The following is a 21,757-nucleotide window of genomic DNA, read 5'->3' as shown; positions in this document are numbered from 1 at the left end:
CCTGTACCCAGTCTGGCCAGGAGGCACTGAGCACGAAGCGAGGGCTGCTTCAGTGTTAGTGTTTAGTTACTGTTACTTTCCCCAAGGTGTCCAATAGTAAGTGGATAATAAGAATAATAATAGCAAATAAATGAATAAATAAATAAAAAACCAAAAGAGAGCAAAATAAATGTGGCATATTCAGAGTAAATCCTTCTTTTGAATATATCCGTGGCAATGGATGGTTTAGGACACCCTAAACCAGAAATGGCATCTGGATCATTATGTTTAATAGTACCAACGAATCTATATTCTTGGAGTTTGGCTAGTCCCTTCTTAATCTATTTTTAATGTTGTCTTCCAGAAGATCCTACAATATGGAGTTCTGTAGTGTCATTCCATATGGCGTGTTTAAGAGTACGTCCTCCCATTCATTTTAAACCCACTTCCTGATCATTTTGGGGTCTCCTGTAGATCAGAGATGTATTCCATTTTTCTCTACTATACCTGATTGTATAAATCTGCATGGAGTCTTCTCCTCGATCATTCTCTTCCTAGTTAAAAAGTCCCTTTCTTTTTAGCCTCTCTTCACATGGAGTCCATCCAGTGCCTCTGATCATCTTTATTGTCCTTCTTCATATAATTTCCAGTTTTAATGTGGCATTATTAAGACTCGATGACCAGAACTAGATACTGTTTTCAAGGTGTGGGTAAATCACAGATTTATAGAGGAGTATGATGTGTTTTCTTTTGCTTTCCTAGTAAGATCTGTCAGGCTCCTTTGATTTTTAGCGAATGCTGCCTATTTTCAGGGGACTATACACTCTGAGTCCAAGACCTTTAAGGCTAACAAAAGCTGACATAAAGCCTGTCATTATGTATATACAGTTTAGGTTATTTTTCCCATTGCATTTCTTGCCATTTTTTACCAAGTCACTCAGTTTTATCAAGTCCTTCAGTAGTACTTCAGCCAACTTTACACTTGAATATTCCAGATAATTTTTTTTCATCTGCAAACTTTATCACATCACTATTCTCCTCCTTACACGGATTATTTCTGAAAATGCTGGACAGTAAAACTCCTTTGGGGAACCAGTCAATGACCTTCTTCCTTTGTAAAGAAAAAACATTTGTTTGTGCCCTTTGTCTCCGGTCTTTTAATGGAGGATAAGTACAAGAGAGAGATGTAGTCTGCTTTATTTCATGACTGCTTAATTTCTTGCAAGGGTCACTCAGGATCACTCCTGAAGTGATGTTTAAGGATTGGTGTTAACTTCTCTTCCCCTGGCACTTTCATCCATTGGTTCCTGCAGAGCTCTTGGGTGAGCACCTTCCACTCAGTGCTCAGTTTATTGTTTTGTTCTCAGACTTGTCTTTTATAAAATAATTACTCCAGTCATTCCATGGGATTCAAGTTATTCCACTTGGAAAGTCAGTGACTTTTTCTGCAGTGAAAAGGGATGCAAAAAATTCAGTCTTTTCTTGTCCTGTTGCCATAACTCCTTTACACCTCTTTATGCCTTGATCACCTGTTGATACCCTGGCTTTCTGGCAGCTGATTCTTGTGATATTCTTGAAAATATTTTTCTTATCAGGTTTTTTTTATTTTAGCAAGTTATTCCTCAGCATCTCTTTTAGTCTAATGTGCTGAAGTTTTACATTTAACTCTAGAAAGTTCATTCTTGTTTGGTTTTCCTCATGACTTTCACTTCTTGAAGGATGTCTTCTTGCTTCTTCCTCCTGGTCTTTTCCATACTGGTGACTTGTGTGTGTGTGTGTGTGTGTGTGCAGGCTCTTTCATGACGTTTACCTATGCTACATGAGTACATTTGAAAATTAACTTGAGTTATTGTACATTATTATTCTGATGGCACCTTATGTAATCTTCCTTAATATTTAATAGGCACTAGTGCACTCCTGGTTTGATGGTCAAGAATCGAGCCTTCGTACTATACTTTTTCAATATTAATTGGTTCAAGTCCACCCACAGAGAGTCTGTGATAATCCTGGCACAGAATTTACTTAATTTGTTAGACTTTATGCTTTTTGACCCATACCACCTCTTTCTCAAGCTTTCTTCCATTCCATCCTTCCTATAAAATTCGTACTGTGATAGTACAGCATTGTAGTGATACTCATTTTTGCCCCAGGTCTCAGAAGTCCCTGCTATTTCAGCTTCCTCACTGAAAATCACATGATTCTTTCTCACTGCCCCTGAGTTTTTAGAGTTTTAACATTTATGCAGAAGCCAGGCTAACTGCCTTTTTATGGCCATTATTTATTTGGGACCTTATTTTGATCGTCCTTTGCTACCTCTCACCTCAGCTTTATTGAGTTTTTCCTGTCCTTTGTTCCCAATAGATTTTATTTCAATTTCATGTTGCCAGCAGCCTGATGCTATTTTGATTACAATAGAGCCCATATATCCTTGTATAGGCTGGTATGTCCTGCTTCAATGCTAAATCTTCTGGTACTAGGGGCCCTTCAAAGAATTCCCCCCCCCCAGTCAATAGCTTTAAACTTCAGTTTTTTTTCTAGGAACTTTCTCTCCTCTTCTGTGAAGTTGGTACCCATGAACACCAGAATCGTCAATTCCTGCATTGCATCCCCAAGTCTGTGTAGCAGCCGCATGCCTGTCATTGTTGCCCAAGAAAGGAGGCTCTGGCTGCAGCCATCATGGTGACACGTTTCTTTGTCCGATGTGGAATCGGGGACAGTTAACCTGATGTACGAAGTTCCTTTGGTCTCTCTTCCAGCTACAGTAGAACCTGAAATTGAGTCCTCCATCAGTTGTGGGGCACTTTTGCTGTCACAGCTCATCCTTTATCCCAGGCCTGCAGTCAAGCTAGAATGTAGTGTGTGTCATAATTTCAGAGGCAGGCTGTCATAATGGCACAAACATTTATTACTGTAGAAGCAACACAGCTTTTATACAAACAAACCTAATTAAAAACCTGAGTTTCAGATTTTGTTCTTAAGATATTTTTCTGACAAAACTTCAGCTTTTGAAAATTTTAGTTTTGGGACAGTGTAGAGGACCAGAGTTGAAATACTAGTAACTAATAATATTAGTAAAGGGAATACAGGCAGTATGTTAGACTACTTTTATTATTTTAGCTGGAAAAACTCCCTGCATAAGGCTTCATTATAAGTCAGAAAAATGACTGTTCAAGAATAGCCATCTTCTCTGTCAGTGTATCTTCTGAAGTCAATGCAACTGCTAGTGGAAAGAGTTGGATATGTTTCTGCCTAAGAACAGGCTATAAAATTCTCAGTTTTATTCTTATGACATGCCTTTAGAATTCTGATTGCAATATCATAGCCAGAAAGACTTGATTCTGTGCCCAGATCTGGGCTGACAGTTAATAAAACCATCCTTTCATGAACTTGCTTGATCTTGAAGTCACAGAGAAAGAGTAAAGGTCTTCAGTGTATTTTTCATGGTTTTCCAGCTGTATCCATAATTCATGAATAAATTCTGGTTCTGGGACACTAATGAAAATCTAGATCAGTTTGTACATTACCTGTTTCTTTTTTTTCTGTTTAAAAAAAACCTGCTACTGACCACTAAGATATATGATTGTTCTTAGAGTCAGTGAAGCTATCTAAAAGAGATATCTCAAAAGTTGCTGGAGTACAGGTTGAGTCATGGTCTCAGCCCACACCTCATTTTCATTCTGAATGATCTGCGGTCCACCCAGCAGAGTTTTACTGGCTATATATAGCCTGAAACCGCTTGCATTGCTCCAGTTTTGCTTGAAAACACACCACTTTGTGCCATGGTAATTTAAGTCAGAATCTGACTTGCACTCTGAAAAGGAACTACCAGTGGGAGGTTATTATTTACTAGGAAGCTGTTTGCACAGTCCTTAATCTGTTCCTTGCCAAATAACAGAAGAAATCCGTTCCTCGAGGAATACACCTCCCCGCTGCCATGTACCTCTACCTCTACTCTCTTCCACAGGGAAACGTTCCAACGCGGGAGAGCATCCATATGTATTACCAGAACCACATGATGAAACTTTCTAAGGAGTCAGGACTGGACTCAATTGATAAAAATCTCGGTCAAGCTTCTGGTTTGCAAGCATCTGAAAGAATGGATAGTTTAGATTCAGCAGCTTCTCGTGACAGTATCTCCAGGTATTGATTTAATTTTATTTTGTGAAAGATAGAGGGATCATGCACTACATATAATTTTAGATAATGTTTAAGTACTGATGAACTTTCTAATCAATGTTGAATCCTCTTTTTGATTTATCCATGCCATTTTAATAGTGAAAACTCTGCTATGTTACTATTCCTTTACAGTGGTGGACTCAGTTGTTGGCTTAACTCCTTTTCCACTGCATGACTACTCCACTGCTTTCTGTTTCCCCTAGAATTAGTCATTGACAGGGGTTGTGATCTTGTAAAAAGTAATGGAAAGTAAGAGCCTGCTGAGGATGCTTATGGGATACTGTTTTAGGAATTCAGGTGTGGATTTTGGGGAATGATCATTCATTGTGAATATTTTGTCTTTGTAAAATAAATTCTTGTCTGTTGCCCACAAATCAAAAGAGGCTTTGCCTTGAGAGAGATTCTGAATTTGAGAGAACAAAATCTCCCTCTCATACACACAGGGCAAAGATCATCTGAAGAGCCTGATTTCCTAACTGCTATGATTACAGTCTAGTAGAACTACACAGTCTGTGGATCAAATACCCACACTAGTTCAGGAAAACCACCTTCCTCATTCTTTTCTGAAGATGGATGCCATCAAGTCCCTTGCCAAAACTACTGCATGCTCCTGCTCCATGCTCCATGCACACAGAGGCACACACATTCACTTCCTTCTCTTACAGAGGCAGCCTGTTCCCACCATGACCCTGGTGTTCTTGACTTTTAAGAGATTGCAGAAATTGTCCAACGTGAGAGGGAGAAGGGAGGGCTTTGGAAATCCAGCTGTTTCATAATCTGTTGCATTCTGCTGTCTCCTGGTCTTCTCTGAAGTGTGGCAGTATCATATTGTGTTTGATACTCCCACCAAACTCAGTAGCTTCTGTGTACAGTAAATTATGCTTAGCTTTTACTAATGACATATGGGTAGATGTTAGCAGACTGAAAATAACAAGGGCTTGTCTTTCTTTCTGATGGTATTGAAAAGCAAGTGTAAGAGAGTGCCTGTGAGTACTATGCTTCAACAAAATATTCACCAAATTGCCCCTCAGGGTGAGCACTGGCCTTTGAGAGGTTCACTCCAGTAAAATCCAAGCAAATCTTTCTTGGTGGCTAGCTACCCAACTAAGCAACACCTTTCTGTTTTGTCTCAAAGTTTTACAGGAGTCAGATGATGTGAGAAAAACGTAAAGCCAAATTCTATTACCAGCTCACTTGGAGCCACTTGGATATCTGCAGGGCAGAATTTAACTCCACAAAGTTCAGTCTCGCCTAATAGAAAGAATAGTAATATCTGTCCTGCTTTCATTAAATAGTTTTTGGTCACACTGTTTACTATAGATAGAAGTAATATCACTATTATACAGCCATGTTAGCAAGAACTTTAACTAGAAGCAAAAGGAAGCCAATTCCAAAATGAACTATAAAAAAGACAAATCTTGTAATTTTCATATGTAAATTCTGCCTCTTCAATGAGATAGTATCCAGTGTTGAGCCCCACTTTTGTCTTTTTTTTCAGAATAACCACCCATTTGTCACCCTGCTTTGACCATACTTACACATTTAAAATCTGTTTTCAAACTCAAAGAATTCAGTGATTCTGTGGAGCTGCTTTGCAACAGAAAAAGTTAAATCTTTCACATGTGTTACTGTCATCTCCGTTTCCTCAGAAGATGTCACTGAACCTATCAACAAAGGAATAGCAAAGGCAGTATTATGACTGATTTCTCTAATCTCAAATTCTCTTCTGGTAATGAACAATCAAATACTCTTGCACTGAGAGTATTTACAAATTGTGCACATCTGCTATAATAATAATGACCTGTAATTAGAGGAAGCAAAAATGAGTCTGTTGATTGAATGATAATGCCATCTGTCTATTGGGGCAGCCTTGCATGTCTCTTCCTGGGATTACAAAAGTGCTTATGAGCTTTTTTAGAAATGTGAAATGTTTTGAACTTCATATGAGTTTATTGAGTGATTTTTTTTAATTGCCCAAACAAGAGAAGGGGGCATTTTACATTTCAAAGTAATGATTTCCAGTAAATGTAAAAGCAACTAATTAAATCTAAACCATCCCTGTGATCATGGATCTAGGATTGCAATGGAAAACTTTTGGGAAGGGACACAGGTTTCTAACCAGCATTCTGGTTATCCTTTGGTTGCCCTACACATAATTCTGCAGTGGACATTAGGTCCATGAGTAAGGTAGGCATGTCTGGAAGTACACAGGGATGCAGAAGCACAGAAGCTATTCCATTATAATAATACATATTCCTCAATACTCAGGATGGGCATTACTGTAGGTATCTGCTCAGTGCTCTAAACACTGGATTTCCAGAGAGAACAACCCTCCTGATCAGCTGCAGGAACTGTAAATTTCTTGTGAAGTTCAAGGCTGACCCTTGTAAGTCTTATCCAGGGATGTTGTTCTTACCCTAGATAAAGCTCTAAAAGGAGTTTTGCAGAGTATCCTTTGTGGGATTTTCTCTTTTAGTAAGGTTGTCATTTATTTGCAGTCATTTTTCTGTACAGTAGCTAGAGGTGTAATGAGGCATTCATAATGTAGTTGTTTGGTTTCTCTTTATGTATAAATACTCTCATGTATCCTAAAGGCAAAGTGCAAAGTTCATATGGGCCAGGAGAAGAGACTGATGTTGATCCTTAACAAGCTCTTTGAGGAGCACCACCAGAAGGGTTCGGGAGCTAGCATGGTAGAGCATTCGCTACTGTTTGTTTCCATTTGACTGATGAACTGCTTATTAGGTTAAACAGCTTGTGGATTTCAGTAATATGGTTGGAAACTTACTAAAACCAGTTGGCTGCCTTTATGGGACTTTGCCTACGATTATGAAATAGCAGCTAGATGCAGGTCCTAAGTCAGATTTCAGGATATCCAAGGTTTTGTATCCACTTCAGTTTGTATTAATTTTTGTCCATCACAAATAACATACTCAGTTCCCAACTCTACCTGTGTGTAGGCTTTTATAGGAGCTGCAGGTGGGAACCCCTGACCCTCCTGTAAGAGTGAACATACAAGTGGGGTCAGGGTGTTTATGGACACCACTTTTCATCTGTACTTCCCTCACCAGATGGGAGAATAGGGCTTGAGGCACGGAGCACTGGAGAAGTAATGTTTGCCTTGGGAGGCAGGAGAAAGGATGAAAGGAGAGTCCCAGTTTGAGGCTGGATCTGTGTCTGATTTAGGAGCGTGAATGATAGGAAATGTTTGGGATCTTTGCTTGCAGGTGTGGGGAGTGTAGTAGTTCATAAAGGTAATGCCAGTCGGTAACTAGCCCATGGACAGAAAAAAAACCCAGAAAAATGTGTAAGTCACCCCTTAAACTAATAAACTCTCTGGGAAGGGTAAATTTATTTAGCAAAAAGGAAGTCATAAAGTAAGAAATTTCCCGCTCACCAGGGATAAAAACATCTCTGCTATATATATCCCCATTTGAAATGGATACCCGATCAACTTTATATAAAATGCTTGAACTTGGGGCTTTTAATGAACATTCAATTTAAAATACCTAGTCCTTGAATGATTTCAAGAAGCTAATGCTTTTTAAGGTCTCCAAGGACACAAATTTGAAAAGTCACTCAGGAAGATATGCTTGGATTAAATTTATGTGATAGTCAATGACTGAGTCAACATCAGCTTTGCCAAGCGTAAATCTCTCCACTTTCTTGGTGTTCTCCTTTCCTCCATGTTCAGAACCATGTTCCTAAAGTACATAAAGAATATACAGACTGTGCTAGAGGTGTCATCTCATACACATCTCCTGACATTCAAGGATACAGAGCAGCTGCTCAGTCAATAATTCTTCTGATGATTCATCCTTCATTTAAAACAGCTTTAAACCAAATTATTGCAGGGACTCCTTCTGGGCAAATGTTTTTATCTGTTGGGATTAATAGATGTTTTTCCTTTGATTTTTCTGGGACCCAGGTCAGAACGTACATGTTTTGGAGGGCAGCTGGCATATGTTTCTTCCATTGAAAATATATGAACGGGCATATGCTACTTTGATTTCAACAGCTGCTCTGCTTAAGGCCCTTGGAAGGTTCCCTTTGAACTATGTCTGCATTTAAAATACTTCAACACCTCAGTAAGAGGTGTTGCTCTTGAGAAGAATAAACTCAGCCCTTGAGAATTAAAATAACATGTGGATAACATTGTAGCACACAGACAGAATGGTAATCTGCAAAAAATAGATTCTCTACTTGCTGCCATCTCCCTATATTTTAGCACCAAAACCTCATTGATAGTAAACAACCTGGCCATACTCCATAGGTGCATGTGCAAAGGGAAACCTCCTCCCTCGTGACCCCCTGGAGTCAGTAACACGGAGCTCCAGCTGATTTCCATGCTGCTGAATCAGGCCTCTAGGGTGCATCTCCTGTTCCCATAGCAAGCAGCATTTGCTGCTTCATCAAAACCCTGCACCATGCAGACAGCCCTCCAGGTTTTGTCTGGAGGATGCTTGTGTGCCTTTTGTGCACACACAGAAATAATGAAGTGGCTTGTAAAGGGTCTTGGCCAAATGAACTGGCAGGACAGAGGAGCCCCTGCCATTAATACTCTTTGTAAGGAAAGTATTTCACAATACCTTTGGTATCTTGGTGATACTTTTCTTCTATTCAAAGACTAAAGTGTGCTTTTAGCCTCAGCCCATTCTGTCAAAAAAGACCATCAGTGAGTGCGGGCCTAAGAATAACTGCTTCTTCGCTCCACATATTTTGCTGTTTTCCTCCCCATTATCCTTAAGGCAATAATTGCAGACTGTCACTTCATGCCAGCAGATTTTTTCCTCACTTCAAGCTAGCAAGACCAAAGTAACACAGAAAACGCCATTGCACTTCCCTTCTGACCTCCCTCCCAATTCTTTGTGCCCCTGGACAAACATAATGCTTGCCAAGGAAGCAAATCCCCTGCTGCCGCTGCTCAGGTGTAACACAGATGGACTCAAAGAAATGAAAAGTAGAGTGTAAATCCTCTATTTTGGGGTCCTTTCTTCTCTCATTCTATCTGAGAGACTCAGGCAGGTCACTGCAATGTGTTAAAACACCAGGTCCCTCAACTTATTTCATAGACATCTGTGTTTTTCAAAGATTTTTACAGGAGAAATAATTCTTTTACCTACCATATGTCATTAATGTATTTGCTTCTTTCCTGTTGCTATGTTATATGCTTGTATTTAATTATGTACTTTCTTTCTCATAACTCATCCAGTTCTTCTTCTTTTCTCCAGTAACACATAAATGGTCAATGTATGGTGTATGTCTCTGATGTCCTGTTGTATTTGATAAGTGGAAGGAGATAAGGGTTTATTATATCTGTTCTTTCTTTCAAGATGTGCATGTTACCAATTTTGAAATAGTTTTTAAGCTGTGATTGAAATAAATGAAATCTTCTGGAAAGAATCATCACGGCTTACTACTAAATATCAAAATAAAAGCCATCCCATGCAGAGCAGGTTATATTTGGCATGCATCTACTGGCTAAGTAACATATCCGATTTGGCTCTTTGGTTCGGAAAGAGGATTAGCCAATGTCTGACAGCTATTTTTCTATTTGTGGAATATGAGCTTACTCAGTTTTAAGGGCTCTTTTAGGAAATTGGCTTGTACCTGTGTAGAAAGGTTCAGCACAGTATATCATTAATAAAATAGAATTTGTACAGAGGAGGTCACTTCCCAAAACATTTTTGTGGAATTTGGAAATTTCAGGGGGAAACAAACAAAACAAAACCTCCTCACATATGTAAGTTGGTGCCCCTGGAAAGCATGTAGAGCATTGTGTTGGTTTCTTATCTCTTGGAATAGTGAACAGATGGTTGTTAGCCTTCTATAGCCCCTATATGAATATGACCATGAGCAATCTGTGTGTAGAAATGTGTTTACATGGTGACTCCAAGCAAATCCTTATCTTCTCTCTGAACCTTTTTTCTCTGTGTCAGTGTTTTGCTGCATGGCAAGCATATTTGTTTACTGAACCGTGTGTATAGTAACATCATTTGTATTTAACACTGTCTTTATAACTGTTTGCGCTGCTAGCTGCTACACTGAAGCAACCATGCTGTTCTCAAGGCAGTCAACCCTTGATGATTTAGATGGACCAGACACTGTTCCTAAAACAAGTGAGCGCGCTCGACCTAGGCTTCGTAAAATGCAGAGCATGGATATGTCCTCCTCATCAGCTGACAGTGGCAGTATAGTGTCAAGGTGCTTAACTCATGCATGCTTTGTTCACTCATTTACCCATACCATTATACTTACTGCAGTGTACATAAATTTGCGTTTGCAGATATGTGGTGTAAAGAGTGGTTTGCATGGTTAATGGAAGCTTTACTCCCTTCTGTGCTGTGGCACGATTCTGAGATTCAAAGCCAGGGTCATAATCTAGGACTCATTTGCTGTTTGACTTCTTATTCTGTTTTGTTTTGTTTCAGTTTGTTTTTCATCCTTAATTCATGTAGTTTTAAAAGTTGTTCCATTACATTATACTGGCTGTCTAAAATGAGGCTGAAGTCTGTATTTGTTCAGCTAAAAAAGAGTCTGATTTTCAGAGTTACCGAGCTGATGGTTGTTCTTATTAAAATTGGAAGCTGGAAGTGAAGTTTCTCAGCTAATCAGTTACCCTAAATATGGACTTTAGATGTCTAATTTTAGACACTAAGATAGGCAAACATTGGCCCTGCTCTTTCAATTTTTAGTTTTCCCCATATAGGAAAGATTGCTAAGTATGTTTTGATTACTTTGCCATTGATTTACAGTCTGTGAGTTGTAAGGTAAAATAGCTATGAAAAGATAGTGAATAATATTAATATCCAGTGCAAGAGAGAACTGTTCAGAGCCATTCACTCACTTTTTAGCAGGTAAAAAACAGGGGTTTAGATGACATTGGGAAACAGTGATTCAACTAGTATTATAAATATTATAAATATGAATTTTTATGGCATATTAGATCATTCTTTTTCAGCGTTTAAAGTGTTTTACAAATTTTTGGTGTTGATCAGTTTTGAAATGATGGGATTTTATGGTTTTGTGCATTTTAACCAGGATGAGTGCTACTGTGAATCATCAAAACACACATCCTAATAATAGTGTTACACATTCCAATTAAAAGTCTGCTAGAAATAAAATGATCTAACATAGCCACAATAAGTTTGGAAGCAGTGTAAAAGAAAAAGAGATGGAACTTAATTTTTAATTTTGATAGGAGATGGTAGTGCCAGCTGGCCTAGCCAGTGGCAGTTTTCTTTAAAAGGTTATACTTCAGGTGAAAACATGGCCCCATTCATTTCATAGGAGCTGTGTGAAATCAGATTTTGTCTCTGTTGAGATACAAGAACATGCAGCCCACAAAAAACAGAGTTGGTACCTATTGTCTAACCTATGGAGAAGGGCTGGAATAGAGACTAAAAAGAGAAAGAGTGATGTTTGAGGGGAGAGGTGAAAAAATACTTGTGAGGGATGAAAAGGGTGAAAGCAAAGCCAAGAAAATATTTTTTAAATGATGGTGTCCAGATTCCCATCTGCAGTCATCAAGCTGCATAAATTTACATCAGCTGAGACTGTTGCAGAGCACAGAGCATTAACAGAGAAAGTGATTTTGGACACACAAAGCTGAGAATAAGTAAGGTGAACAAGCAGAGAACTGAACAGAGTGAGTAAGAACAGCTGAAAAAGAAAATAGGTACATACAGAAGAAAAGCAGACAGGTAAGGTAAAAATGAAGACTGTATTGAAGAACATAGGGCAATCTAAAGGTAAGCAAGATACCCTCTTACTGGAACAGTTTTGTAATCTGGATTGTATTTCTTCATGTTAGCAATTTACTTGTTCTTTTATTTGGAATCAGAATTGATGTGTGTGTTTAGCTCATGTTCCAGTTGTGTGCAGCACCCGTACAGTGGTTGTTAAAAGCACCATGTTTAGAAGGAACCCCATGGTTGCCTATCATTCACCATGGAGCATGCTTTAAATAGATGTAACAGCAAGTCCTGATTCTGGTCAGAAAGTGTTTGAACTACTTTCAGAAAGTTAGTGTAGTTTCTCTTGATGATGATATTAATTTGCCCTTTGCTGGTGTGAAAAGATAGTGAATCACTGTGAGTTCACTGGGACGTTGTTCAGGGGGCAGATGGACCCAGATGTGTAAGAGGAGATCATGGTGATACATTTTCTACCAGACTATATGAACTTTGAAGGCCTGGGAATGCAATGGGGTTGCTCAGCAGTCTACATAAAGGTACAATTAACAAACTTTGCTTGGTGGTGAGCCTTGTAAGCCTCAACTCTCTCTCTTCGTCCATCCCCCAACAGTGAACCTACGCAGGTCACCATGCTCTATTCTCGTCAGGGGACAACAGAAACAATTGAGGAGGTAGAAGGGGAGCATGAAGAGGAAGGAGCTCATTCTGCATCAAGGCCAGAGGAAGAGGAGGTGGAAGATTATAGCCTAGGTTCAGAAGGAGCTGCATATACTCCTGATACCGATGTGCCATTGTACTCCACTGTGGATAGCAATGCAGAAGCTCCACCTTCTTACAGCAAAGCTGTCAGCTTTGAACACCTTCCCTTTGGCTCCCCAGATGACTCAGCTGGTAAGAGCCTCATGATGGTGAGCCCAGACGACAGTCGGACGGACAAACTTAATGATACAATTCTCCCTCCATTGACGCACGAGCTAACGGCTAGTGAGCTGCTTCTGAACAAGTAAGGACGTTTGTCAGGGAAAAATTGTTGGTCCCATTCTGTAAAGTTTTGTTATTACTTTGGTTTTTTGTCTCAGAGCTAGCCTACAGTTTCTGATACAGACCTTACACTAAGTTTGATTTAAGGGAAGAAGCTCATTTCCTGTGCAGTTGTTCTAATTACAGATTTCTAAAATGATTCAAATTCATGTTGGAAAGAATCTCCACTTTCTCCCCAGATACCATAGCTAATTGTTCCAATTAGCTTCGGATTTCTGTGCTGCAATTGTCATGGGGTCAAGAGCTTTTCTAAATATTCCTTGTGGAGAGAGCTTCTCTTCTCCAGGCAGCTGATTTCAAATAAGTTTCCTCCAGGGCTGTCTGGGAAAATGTTTCTCCTTTAATTATTTTGGATTACTATAAGGGAAACTCTGACCTTTGGCAGAGTTTTTGTTAAGCCAATAGGAGCTGAGGGCTATGTAGAGAGACCACCTTGCTAAGTACTTTCAGAAGGGATAGGATGCTCCCCTCTTTTCCCCTCAGACACTGTGCTCAGTAGCACAACCAGCATGGAGGTGGAGATGGTGCCACTGCTCTTCTTCCTCTGCTTTCTGGCCTGACTCAACTAGGGGAGAGCTTCCCCGAATGCAAGGACAAAATCTTAAACCATAGAAATGCCTTTCAGCCTGACTGCATCTGGAGAGAGAGGGGCTGTGTGGATCTGGCTTTGTAGATGCAGTGTCTTTTCTTCTTGTTTTCCATAGTCATTTTTGCTTTTCAGTGAGATCTCTTCTCAGGCCAGGGCACTCTTTATGAAAAGCAAAGAGAATTGTGAATGTATGTAAAAGTCATATAATGATTTCTTGCTGCCTTTTATATTTATTTGAGTTAGGTAAAGGGGAGAAGATTGGACACATCTAATGCTCAAGGGCATTTATTATGTTCCAGTCTTATGTCACAGGACTATCCATAACATACATGTCCTGACGGACCTCTGGACTTTCTCCAAATTCACATCAGTGTTGATAAATCAGATGTGAATCCAGACAGGGCCACACCAGCATGGTGTGATTTACATGAGATACGTTGGTTGGGCAACTGTAGGAAAGCGGTGCTTGTAGAAATTCCTGGGCCAGGCCGACTCTCTGGGTAAACTAAAAAACAGCAGAACAGTGCTTCTAGTTATTTTGCCTGAAATTCTTGTTTTCTGAGCTTAGAATCAGGCTATTTGATTATAATACCAAATCCCATCTTTTTTTTTTTTTTTCCATTGAACTCAGCAGCAGAATTTTATACTTTTACAAAAGGAAAAATAGTAGCAATTTAAAAAGCAGCTCTTGTGAAATTAATTTTAATTTCATTTATGGTACTCTGCTCCTCACAGGATGTTTCATGATGATGAGCTGGAGGAGTCAGAGAAGTTCTATGTTGGTCAGCCTCGAGTCTTGCTTCTTATTTATGCCCTGTACAATACACTGGTGGCCCGGTCAGAAATGGTGTGCTATTTTGTGATCATCCTTAACCACATGATCTCTGCCTCCATGATAACCCTGGTGCTTCCCATCCTTATATTCCTTTGGGCCATGCTGTCTGTTCCTCGGCCAAGCAAACGTTTCTGGATGACAGCCATTGTCTACACTGAGGTATGCTGCTGTTTTTGCAACCCCACGTCTAACACAGAAAATTTAAGTTGTAAGCTTTGCATGGTCTCTTTTCTGTTTTTGATCTCTAGGATCAGGGGCCTTTGGCCCTTCATATTAATATAAGTATTTGCTAAAGTCCTCAGCAATTTCTGTGGTATGAAAAGGTCTTGTTTATGTTTTTCTTCATTGCAATGAGCAATAGCCTTCCTGGCATGTAAAGCAGTTATCACAAGAACAGACCATTTGCAAACAGCTACTATGTAATTGGTAATCAAGAGACAGTATACACTTCTTGTGGTATCTCAGGTACCACTGAGCATCATCTGTTGGTAAATGTTGATTACTTTATTACCGAGGAAATGTGAACTGTTGTTCCTCTGCAGCAATGAATATGCTTGTTTATCTTCTCATAAAACTGACAAAGTAGTCCTGTTTCTCCCCTCTTGATGTCTCGAGGCTATTATATCTGCCATGCTTATAAAACACCCCAAGTGTGTTGTGTTTCTGAACAGGTGGCCATTGTCATCAAGTACTTCTTCCAGTTTGGCTTCTTTCCTTGGAATAAATATGTGGATTACACAAAAGATAAACCTTACCATCCCCCCAATATTATTGGCATTGAGAAGAAAGAGGGTTACGTGCACTATGACCTTGTTCAGCTCCTTGCTTTATTCTTCCACAGATCCATTTTAAAGGTAATCCGAGTTCATGTAGTTTCTTATTTTATATTTAATTTTTAATTTTAAGTTTTTTAGTCACCTGTGATATAGGAAAGTCACCCATTTGGATATTAGGAAAAATTTCTTCACTGAAAGGGTTATCAAGCATTGGAACAGGCAGTCCAGGGAAGTGGAGTCACCATCCCTGGAGGTATTTAAAAGATGTGTAGATGTGGCGCTTAGGGACATGGTTTAGTGGTGGACTTGGCAGTGTTAGACTTACAGTTGGACTTGATGATCTTAAAGGTCTTTTCCAAGTTAAGTGATTCTATGATTCTGTGATATCCCAACACAATGAATTGTCTTCCCCGTGGTGAAGACATGACTGAGCTTAGCAATGCCTGTGATAAATACTGTGACAGAAATACAAGGTTGAAATGCTCTCTTCTTCTTTTTCCACTAGTGCCATGGATTATGGGATGAAGACGAGAAAGGGGACAGCTCCAGTAATAAAGAGGATACTGATGATGAGCTCTCACTGACAGGAGGCAGGAGAGACTCTTCTGCCTCTTTAAAATCTGTCAATCTTGCGGCATCCGTGGAGTCCATCCATGTCCACTTCCCTGAGCAGCAGACTGCCATCAGGAGGAAGAGCTCTAGCAGCGTATCACAGCTTTCGCACAGGTCCAGCTTCTCCTCACACAGATCTAAGAGAGGTAAACGTCATGGTGTTTCTGGGATTTGAAGAGCAAACATTCATTTCCCATAGGATCATCCTGCTGAAACCTTGTGCCGGTTACTGTGGAGATCCCAGAGGCTACTGAATGCTGCTGCTCCTCAGTGAGGAAATAGGATATGAACCAAAGTATCTTCATGTTTGAAAACACTCCAAGCCTTCTTAAAGTTCAAATGGAGAGCCATACTTTGTGATTCAGTATGTTTTTAAAATGACATTATCCAAAAGCTGGGAAAGGAATGCTCAGTGTGGCCCAGATCCAGAACTTCTGGTTCAGCATAATCTCCAGCTAGAGGGAATGCAAAGCATATGCATTTTTCATATCTACATTTGATGATACTTGAAGTGAGAAAAAGTTTTGATTAGGTATATTGAAACAGATTACCTATCCCATCTTGTAAAAAGGATGGGCTTACTCTAGCCTGAATGTATATATTACCAAATGAGATGACTGAGTCAGATCAATCAAATACTTGCCTTTATCACTAGCCTTCTCTTTTTACAGTTATTAATCAAGTTTTGATCTGCCAGTGATTAAACCTTTACTGGATGCTCTCAAGATTTTATCATATTGGAAAAAAAACATAAGAATTCACTTCAAAGCTTCTCTCAAATGTGGGACTCATATATGGGATGGAAGTGTCAAGATTTATTACTTTCTAGTTTTTGTATTTAAACTTTGATTTTGAATTAGCTTCTCTTTCCCGCCCTTTTTTTTCAGGAAGTACCAGTACACGAAACAGCAGTCAGAAAGGAAGCAGTGTGTTAAGCATCAAGCAAAAATCTAGAAAAGAGCTTCTTATGGAAAAGTTTCGAGAGCAAATGATCAAAGCCAAGGCCTTTACAATTAAAAAGTGAGCAATGTGAGGAGCTGTGTGGGTTTGGGGAGAGACTCCATACAGTAAAGCAGTAAAACAGCATTTTAAAGAGAGCGGGTTACTACTTCTGTTAATTCAAGGGGATGAATGGGTACATTTACAGTTCATTGTGTGCGGATGCTTTCACTCTAAGTCCCACCAGCTGAACATCAGACAAATCAGCAGTTGTTCAAATAGCATCTGCCTGATAAAAAAGCTAAATACCTCTGTGAACTTGGTTGGCTATGTATATTTCTACTGAACAAATGCTAATACAGTGGCTTAGAAGCAATCAGAACAAGGGACTGGTGTCTGTGAAGCCCTGTGAAGGCTGTCAGAGTAGATCTTAGGTATCTTTAGAAACATTATTCATATCACACCCAGCCATTCTTTTCTTCAGTGCAAGTTACAGTGTTGTTAAATCATATTGCGGTCTATGTTGTTTTAGGACTCTCCAGGTGTATGTGCCCATCAGACAGTTTTTCTACAATCTTATTCATCCAGACTACAGTGCAGTGACTGATGTGTATGTGCTGATGTTCCTCGCAGACACAGTGGACTTCATCATCATTGTGTTTGGATTTTGGGCTTTTGGGGTATGTCACAGAGGCATCTCTCTGTAAATCCTCAGTAGGATTTACATGCTGTAGATGCTAAGTATCATGTGAGTGTCCTCCTTCCTCAACCACTCTTGTTATATTTTCCTTTTCAGAAACACTCTGCAGCAGCAGATATCACCTCTTCATTATCAGAGGACCAGGTCCCGGAGGCATTTTTGGTGATGGTGCTCATTCAGTTTGGTACCATGGTGGTAGATCGAGCACTGTACCTCAAAAAGACTGTCATGGGAAAGGTCATCTTCCAGGTCATCCTTGTTTTCGGAATACATTTCTGGATGTTCTTTATCTTGCCTGGAGTGACAGAAAGGTATAACCTTTATAATCAGACAATATGGGTTGAATACTGATGCTCTACCAAGTTGTTTGTATTTAAATTTGAGACGGTTATACCTAAGCTTTGGAATCATGAACAGGTGAACAAATTTCTTCTTGGTCTCATTTTTAAGCAGAATGTTGGAGTGCCTTTCCACAGCAATAACTGTGGCCAACCTAAGTTTGAGGAAGAATTAATTATATAAGTATGTACAGAAACATTCTCAACTTAGGCCAAAATGCAAGCAGGTGAAAGAGAACTTGCCTGTAATTAAGTGATTAGAGCTCAGACAATGTTGGCCTCTGATTCGGTTCCCTACTCCCAAGACTGCTGCATGCTGGTTTAGAAGAGTGAGTAGAAAATGTCTCTCTCAGAGTAACTTGTAATTTAGCACTTTCCTGGAATGTGTGAACTGTGGATTTAAATCTTCGTAGACTGAGGAATGTCTAAAACCCATGTCTCTTCTGAAGAGCAAAAGTTCTCCTCCCCTGCTCATGCCACATGGCTCTGGAGGCGATGTAGAACTGGTCACCTGCTGCGTGAAATCTTGTATCACGTGCCTGGTCAGGTTCACCCCCAAATCTAACATTTCTCATTGCATGGCTCAAGGCAGTTATCACCTCAGTCTGCACTGCAGAGGGGTTAAGGTTCCTTCCCTAGTGCTTGTCTAACTCCCCTCTTAGGACTTTAAATTGCCTTGAAGCATTTACCTCACTCCATTGACTATACAGGGAAATGGAGTGTGTCACCTGGCCACATTACACTTCATTAACAGTCAAGTTATTTTACAGGGAAAAAACAAAATAGATGCATAGTGTAAAGAAAGACTGAAAGGTCTCATTTCCTCTCAAAAACACGTTTTATTTTTCCTCAGTATAGTAGTAATTGTGCCCCAACTTGAAAAAAAAATGCATTTTTCAAGTGGATCTCCTATCTACTGTGCATTGAGAATTGATAGGAAACTTTTGGCTTGATTTGGTCACTTGAAAGGCAATAAAATCATTTTGACTTTGTATGTGCTTTTATGAAATTTATATCAAGTTGTTAATCTCAAATCTGCATCTGTAACCTCCTGTATTCCTTCGAAGTCAGGCTGATTCTTAGAAGCCCCTGCAAATTTCTTAATGAAAATAGTTTTGTGGGATGTAATTGAAAATATTGGATCATGTCTGGCTCACAAATCCTGTCCGTCATGAGGCATCTCCTGCAGTTCCACCATGCTATTGAACTGCAGTCAGAAGTGGCACGTTCACCAAGATGGCCAGGGGGATGGAGCACATGCCATGTGAGGAAAGGTTGAGGGAATGGGGTTAGTTCAGACTGGAGAAGAGAAAGTGAAGAGCTGTCTTCAGCTACCTATTAAGAGGGCATTGAGAAGGAGCTAAGCTCTTTTCAGATAGGACAAGAGGCCACAAGTTAGAAAAAAGGGAAACTCCAGTTAGATATGATGAAAAATCTTTTCACCATGACGGTAGTCAAACACTGGAGCAGGTTGCCCAGACAGGTTGTGGGATCTCCATCTCCAGAGATACTCAAAAATTAACTGGACAGATCCCTGAACAATTTGGTGTAAGACTTGATTCAAGCAGGGGAGCGTGAAAAAGATGATCTTCAGAGGTCACTCCAACCTAAATTCCTGTATGAGTTCATGACCTTGGAGGTGCCCTCGTGAACACAAATAGCCATTAAAGCTGCCTAGATTCAGTCCAGATGTCAGCCCTCTGAAAAGCCAAGAGAAGCAGCGTCTACCCAGGGCTCACAGAGGGATGTGCCGTCGTGGGGGCTGAGGGCGGACTGGCCTGCGTTGGGCAGCAAGGCACCGCTAGCGTCCTGAGGGAGAGGGCACTGCCCCAGAGCCCTCACTCTTTGGGAAGCCTGTTCCCAGTCTCTCCCCTGTGACCCTGAGGTGACAACAGATGCTGTTTATAGACTTTCTCCTTTATCGTCCTGCAAATACTGTTTTAACCCTGCAGTGGGGTCAGAAACCAAAGGATTTTCACAGGATCTCAGGAAAGGGAAACGGCCAGGAGCACAAAACATTTCAAGCTAATTTGGTCATGCACAGATACAAAGCTCATCATTTTCCTTTATCTGTCTCTTCCATTACAGGAAATTTAGCCAGAACACAGTTGCCCAGCTCTGGTATTTTGTGAAATGTGTTTACTTTGGCTTATCAGCATATCAGATACGCTGCGGATATCCAACTCGTGTTCTTGGCAACTTCCTCACAAAAAGTTATAACTATGTCAACCTGTTCTTATTTCAAGGGTAAGTCTAAACCTACTGCCCTCCTCCTTCCTTTCGTGAAATAAGGATCTGTTGTCATGAGATGCTGGGGTTATTCATGACTTCTCTTCATAGGCTGCTGGAAATGAGACAGTAAATTTTGCACAGCACACTCTGTATATGCCGTATGTCCCCTGTAGTCCCCAAAAAATCAATTTCAGGAATGCAAATTTCAGAAAAATCAGTCTCCCACTCTGAATCCAGAAGCCTGACATACCAGTAAGCCATTCAGGCCCCTGTGGAAGAGACATTTTTAACATTTCTAAGAAATCACCTCTGTGAACAGAGATAGGGGCTACACATTGTGCTAGAAAACAGGTAATGTTATTTGCTCTGCGGTCCTAAAAAGTAGCAAGGCATCAAATCCCAAAGAGATCTTTGGAGCAGGTCTACACACTCTACCTCAGCAGGTGGGAAGAATAAAGTGAAAGACAATACACATGAGAAATAAGAGCTATGCATAAAAAAATGTTTCCTTTGTGTAACTTTTGAGAAATGCTGCACATTTGAAACTCTTCAGGAGTTAGGATTGTTAGTGCAAGTAATAGGCGCAGCGTCACCTCAGAGTGAAATGTGGTGTTAAGGAGGCATACCTCACCCTCCACTTACGCTGTTACCATGAAGTTGTGATTAAGCCAGTTCAAAGCATATACATATTTCACAGAAAAGCTGGAATAGTTTCAGCCTTTTCCCAATATTTTCAGTATGGGCTTGTTGCATTCCAGTAAGAAAAGTTACAGAAGAAAGCTTTCTTCACATGAAATAGTCTTTGTGACCTGGCCAAGCAGAAAAGTGTGGGACTAGTAAAGGGAATGATGCACTTTGAACAGCTGCTATATGCATGTTGGTTTTCTGTTAGCCCACCTTCTGCTGCTGCTTAATCCTGAGTCATAACGCCCAATTCCATATGCAGCTGAGGACTGCCCACCTACTGCAAAGAAGCCATGCACCACTCGGTGTAAGGAGCTGAAAAACAAATTCCCACCATCCTGTGGAAGGATGTTCCTCTACTCCGCTCCCAGGTCAGAGGAATTTGGGGATACAAGAAAGTCTCTCTTGTACCATTCCATCAGTGGCTCGATCACAATTACTGGGCATAATGATGCAAAAGCGTGTTTATGGCCTGACAAGGAGATCTAGAGGAACATGAGCTATGGCAAAAGATACCACCCCCAAAACATCAGTACTAGCCGTGCAATCTCAGGATATGATTGTATTTGTGTTTTCAAAATCTCCCATTAAGCTGTCCTTTGACATTGCCTTAATTCTCTCTCTTGTCATTTATATACTTACTGTGCTCATTTAATGTGATCCCCCCATTTCTGACGAGTTATCTGCTGTGGTCTCCCTTCAGGTTCCGCCTGGTTCCATTTTTGACTGAGCTGAGAGCAGTAATGGACTGGGTTTGGACTGATACCACTCTCAGTCTTTCCAGCTGGATCTGTGTTGAAGATATCTATGCTCATATATTCATCCTGAAGTGTTGGCGAGAGTCAGAAAAAGTAAGGAAGCCCTATATGAGTGATCCAGGCCTCCTCTCCCCCATGCGGAAATGAAGAGAAATAATCACGAGTCCCAAAATAATTGGGAAATCCACCATAAAGACAGTTTGTTAGAAGATACACCTGGTGTTTATGTTCAGAAATATTCAGATGCTTGGGTACTTTATGTTAGTTGGCAGTCACCACAAGTGAAATTTCAAATGACTTCTCTTTTGTGCCTAGCTGATTTTTCCACCATTAACACGAACTCCACAAGCATGCGCCTGCTAGCTTAATTGCATGCCTGAGTTTCAAGGCTGGGGTTGAAA

General features: G+C 40.2%; 1 protein-coding gene across 1 annotated transcript in view; it reads left to right on the top strand.

Annotated features, from left to right (window-relative positions):
• PIEZO2 (piezo type mechanosensitive ion channel component 2) overlaps positions 1-21,757 on the top strand; it is a 321,244-nt gene that overhangs the window by 286,684 nt on the left and 12,803 nt on the right. The window contains exons 36-45 of the mRNA XM_072852760.1: positions 3,944-4,119; positions 12,463-12,855; positions 14,218-14,476; positions 14,989-15,171; positions 15,599-15,851; positions 16,593-16,725; positions 17,177-17,324; positions 17,441-17,655; positions 19,771-19,929; positions 21,302-21,449. Coding sequence (XP_072708861.1) covers positions 3,944-4,119; positions 12,463-12,855; positions 14,218-14,476; positions 14,989-15,171; positions 15,599-15,851; positions 16,593-16,725; positions 17,177-17,324; positions 17,441-17,655; positions 19,771-19,929; positions 21,302-21,449 — 2,067 coding nt within the window. The remainder of the gene's footprint in view (positions 1-3,943; positions 4,120-12,462; positions 12,856-14,217; positions 14,477-14,988; positions 15,172-15,598; positions 15,852-16,592; positions 16,726-17,176; positions 17,325-17,440; positions 17,656-19,770; positions 19,930-21,301; positions 21,450-21,757) is intronic.

This window comes from Ciconia boyciana, chromosome 2, assembly GCF_034638445.1.
Source record: "Ciconia boyciana chromosome 2, ASM3463844v1, whole genome shotgun sequence".
Lineage (NCBI taxonomy): Eukaryota > Metazoa > Chordata > Aves > Ciconiiformes > Ciconiidae > Ciconia > Ciconia boyciana.
Note: the sequence above shows the minus strand (reverse complement) of the source record. Positions and strands in the feature narration are given on the sequence as shown.